The sequence below is a fragment of the Borostomias antarcticus genome (genome assembly GCF_949987555.1).
Source record: "Borostomias antarcticus genome assembly, contig: scaffold_227, whole genome shotgun sequence".
Classification (NCBI taxonomy): domain Eukaryota; kingdom Metazoa; phylum Chordata; class Actinopteri; order Stomiiformes; family Stomiidae; genus Borostomias; species Borostomias antarcticus.
In genome coordinates, this window is record NW_028175538.1 from 36619 (window position 1) to 41626 (window position 5008).

General features: G+C 46.6%; 1 protein-coding gene across 1 annotated transcript; it reads left to right on the plus strand.

The window, feature by feature from the left end:
• Positions 1-1091: 1091 nt before the first annotated feature.
• On the plus strand, positions 1092-4547 carry LOC311329482 (chromosome partition protein Smc-like; the record flags this gene model as incomplete). The annotated part of the gene is made up of 1 exon (XM_084463324.1): positions 1092-4547. The coding sequence occupies one exon, from the start codon at positions 1092-1094 to the stop codon at positions 4545-4547; it is 3456 nt and encodes a 1151-aa protein (XP_084319450.1).
• Between the last annotated feature and the right edge of the window lie 461 nt (positions 4548-5008).

Below are 5008 nucleotides of genomic sequence, written 5' to 3' on the forward strand. Positions count from 1 at the left end.
GCTTCAAGATGATCATAATACGACCGCTCTGGGGCTGAAAGGAATTGATGCTTTTTCTAATGGTGTATATTCTGAAGCCATTGCTGTCTGGCAACAGGCATTGAACTACGAGGTTGATCTGTCTGCCAGACAGTCCCTGAGCGCAGGTATTAGCCAAGCCCGGTCCATGTTGGGAGAGTCAGTAGTTGAGCTTCTGGTAATGATTGATCTGGGACCAGAGATGAAAGACATTCCGGATGATGCCCGTGTGGTGGTGTTTGCTAGTCCAGTGGGTGAGGCAAAACAGCCACCTATTGTTTATATGCCTTTGATGGTTGGTGACCTTCCAAGGGAGGTGGTGCTTGATGATAACAGCGCCATACTAATGGGAGGACAACTGCTTTCATCTCTGGAGCGTTTGGATATTACTGCACTGATCAGTCTCTCAGGTGATGTGATGTCTCCTGACTATAAAGTACAGGCCAAGGGCGTGAAAACCACGGACACTGAACCGGTCAAGCTTACATTTACCCCACCAGCAGGCTAATCTGTATGAGGTGCAGTCTAGGAGCCGGTCGGATTTACCGCGGACCTACCGGCAACTGCTCCTGCCGTCATGACAAAAGGCTGGATTTGTTCATTTTTTATATTGCTTTTCATTGAATAAAACCACTATGCGCCTAAAATCAGCATCAAACTTGGCTCAAACCGGACTTTCTCTCGCTATAGTTGGCTAAATCCAACAGGTTCCTTGATTATGGCTATGAACTGAAAATTTGTAAATCAGTTTCCAATACTGCAGAAATATTGAAAGTCGCCTTTTTCATTTCTGGAAAAGCGACTTTTCTGTTTACTGTGGTAATGTGTAATGTCCGGATTGAAAGAAAGAAAAATTATTGCAATTAAATGATGCGCTATGACAAGGAACCTGAGCCCAAAGCAGCATGCTATGAATGATTGTTTTACTGGAGCAGAAAGCCCCATAGCGTGAGCTATTGGCCAGTATTCAGGTTCGTCTAAAGAGCTAGGGCCCAGACAGTGAAGAGCTAAAGGAAACGATGCGTTTAAAATCCATCAAACTGGCCGGATTCAAATCTTTTGTGGATGCTACAATGGTTCACTTTCCCTCCAATATGTGTGGGGTGGTTGGCCCCAACGGTTGTGGCAAGTCGAATATCATTGACGCGGTTCGCTGGGTTATGGGGGAGTCTTCAGCCAAGCTCCTGCGAGGTGAGTCTATGACGGACGTTATCTTTAAGGGCTCCAGCAGCCGTAAGCCAGCAAACCAAGCCTCTGTTGAGTTGATTTTTGATAATAGCGCGGGACGGGTTACTGGTGAGTTTGCCGCCTATCTGGAAATTTCAGTTAAGCGTACTGTTAACTCTGATGCGAAAAACATCTATTACCTGAATGGTAGTAAATGTCGTCGTAAGGACATTATGGACGTTTTTCTGGGAACCGGTCTTGGCCCAAGAAGTTATGCCATCATCAGTCAGGGCATCATTTCCAACTTGGTTGAATCTAAACCGGAAGAGCTTAGGGTATTTATTGAAGAAGCGGCCGGCATCTCCCGTTATAAAGAGCGTCGTCGAGAAACCGAGAACCGGATTCGCCGCACAAAAGACAACCTTGAGCGGCTCACTGACCTGAGAGAAGAGTTGGGCCGCCAGTTAGGTCATCTTCAGCGTCAGGCGCAGTCAGCAGAAAAGTATAAAGAATATAAAGCTGAAGAGAGACTGAAAAAAGCGCAGCTGCAAGCACTGAAATGGCGGATAATCAATACAGACGCTCAGTCTCAGGAACAGACTATCCGGGAATTTGGAGTGCAATTGGAAGCTGCGATCAGCCAGCAACGTTCTGCTGATGCAGCCATGGAAGAAGACCGGGTTCAGCAAATGGAGTTGAGTGATCGTTTTCATGAAACGCAGTCCAATTACTATAGCACTGGTAATGAAGTCACCCGTATTGAGCAGACGCTGCAACACAGGGAAGAGCGGTCAAAAGAATTAAGTCGCGATCTTGAACAGGTAGAGCAGGGTTGGGAAGAGGCTCGGGAACAGCTCTCTGATGATCAGCAGCAACTAAAAGTTTTTAAGGAAGATCTGATTGGATTGGAGCCAGAACTGGCGATGCTGCAGGATCATGAGTCGGACTCAAGTGATGTGTTGGCTCAGGCTGAAGAGGCCATGCAGCGCTGGCAGCAGGAGTGGGACCAGTTTAACCAGCGTTCTCATGAGCTAAAACGGACTGCAGAAGTAGAGCAGTCTCGTATCAACCATACTGAGCAGGTGATGGGACGACTGCAGGAGCGTGTAAGCCGATTGAAAGAGGAGTCAGCGACGCTTGGGAGCAGTGAAGACCATGAGGAGATGGAACTGCTTTCTGAAAAACTGACAGAGCTGGAACTGATGGCAGAGACTGTAGAACTCCGAATAGAGGAAAGTATTGAGGCGGTTGATTATAAACGTGATCAGGTTCAGCGATTGACCTCTGAGCTGGAAAATAACCGTGATGAACTGAGCATGGTTCGTGGACGCCATGCCTCATTGGAGGCTTTGCATCAGGCTTCAATGCATCAGGATAATGGAACCATCGAGTGGCTCGAACAGCAGCGACTTACTGGTTACCCCAGATTGAGGGATAAGCTTAACGTTGAAGCTGGCTGGGAACTGTCGGTCGAGACCGTGCTTGGTGACAGTCTGCAGGCGGTATGTCTGGAGAGCTTTGATCAGGTTGCAGAGGCTCTTGGTTCATTGGAGCAGGGTTTACTGTTACTGCTGGAAGCAGGAAGTGGCTTGCGCTTTTCAACTTCCATGAGTGAGTTACCATTGTTGGCTGATAAGGTGGTTAATAGTCAGGAAGCGTTGCCTTTATTGGCTGGGATTTATGCAGCAGAGGCTCTTGATACTGCACTTTCACTGCGATCAAAACTTCAACTAGGTGAGTCTATTGTCACCAGGGATGGCATTTGGTTATCTTCTGGCTGGCTCCGTGTCAGCAGAGGTGTAGATAATAATGCCGGTGTTCTTGAACGCCAGAAAGAAATGGAAACTTTAGCTGAAAAGCGGACGACACAGGAAGAAAATAGCCTGATACTGAAAGAGCGGCTCGATAGTGCAAGAGCAGCGGTGGAGCAGCATGAAGTTCAGAGGGAACAACTTCAGAAACAACTGTCTGATATTAATCGCAGTCATGGTGAAGTGATGGCTAACCTCGTGGCCCGTAAAGTACGACTTGAACAGTTTTCAGAACGCCGTCGTCGTATTGAACATGAGTTGCAGGAAGTTTTGGAGCAGTACCAGCTTGAGCAGGAAGTGATTGGTGGATCACGGATGCGGTTGCAGGAAGCTATTGACCATATGGAGCAAGATATTGGTCGGCGTGAAGAGATGCAGGAGCAGCGTGAAAAGCTCCAGTCACGTTTGGAAGAGGTTAGGCACCAAGATCAATTTGACAAAGAGCTTGCTCATCAGCTAGCTCTGCGTCATCAATCCATAAATGCACAGATTGGTTCCCTGAAAGTCGCAATTGAACGATTGAGCCAGCAGGCTACCAAGCTTCGTGAGAGCAGAGAGTGTCTTCGTGAGTCCATATTTAAATCCAATTCACCAGAAGGGAATCTGCGGGACCAGTTGGAAGAAATGCTGGTCAGACGCCTTGAGGAAGAAGAGGCGATGCAACAGGCGAGGATTGCTCTTGAAGAAGTTGAACAGCAGATTCGTTATGGTGAGAAAGTACGTCATGTTGCCGAGCAGCAGGCTCAGAAGGTTCGTGAGCAGCTGGAAAAGCTAAGAATAGACTGGCATGGAATGCAGGTTCGTAGAACGACACTGGCTGAGCAGTTAAAAGAAGATAAGTTTGATCTTGAAACCTTATTAGAAAACCTTCCTGATGATGATTCAGAACAGGCGAGGGAGCAGGATCTGGAGAAAATTTCGGTGAAAATTGAGAGGTTGGGTGCAATAAACTTGGCTGCTATTGAAGAGTGTGAAACCCAGTCCGAGCGTAAGCGGTATCTGAATGCCCAGAATGATGACCTAGAGTCAGCTCTGAATACGCTGGAGAATGCTATTCGTAAGATTGACAAGGAAACCCGTCATCGATTCAAAATAACTTTCGATAAAGTAAATTCTGGTTTGCAGGAGCTGTTTCCTCGAGTGTTTGGAGGTGGTCAGGCCTATCTGGCATTAACAGGTAACGATCTTTTGGATACCGGTGTGGCTATAATGGCTCAGCCTCCCGGAAAGAAAAACAGTACCATTCACATGCTATCCGGTGGTGAAAAAGCATTGACGGCGATTGCCCTAGTATTTTCCATATTCCAGTTGAATCCATCGCCTTTCTGTATGCTGGATGAGGTTGATGCGTCTTTGGACGATGCCAACGTTGGCAGATATGCACAAATTGTTTCTGAGATGAGTGATAAAGTGCAGTTTGTTTATATAACTCATAATAAAATAGCCATGCAGGCGGCCAGTAAGTTGGTTGGTGTGACCATGCATGAGCCTGGGGTATCCAGACCTGTGTCTGTGGATATTGAACAGGCAGTGGCAATGGCTGAGTTATAAGCACTAACATTGTATGGTGTTTAAGAATTGGATAAATAAGCTATGACTTTTGGCTTAAACAGACTATAAAGCGCTTAAAGCAGAAGAATGTAGCTTAATTTGTTATTTTTTATTGTAATATTGCAACGTTGGTCGATTGCAGCAGTAATTAATTCAGATGTGGTGAATGACGACGGTCTATGTTTTGGCGTAAAGTGTTATCACATGGAAACAGACTGCAATTCTGGGCGTTGTTTCAAGGTCTATAGGACAGCAAGGACATGAGTTTGCGAGAATGGCTAATACTCATAGGGATATTGGTAATCGTCGGTGTACTGGCTGATGGTTATCGCAGGATGCGGCTGGCTAGGAAAAGGGCATCAGAACTCAGCTTTGGCTTGGAAGAGGTCAAGGGATATGGCGCAGACTTTTCCAGTGAGCTTCCTAACGGTGGAGCTCGCTCGCACCAGTTAAATGAATCA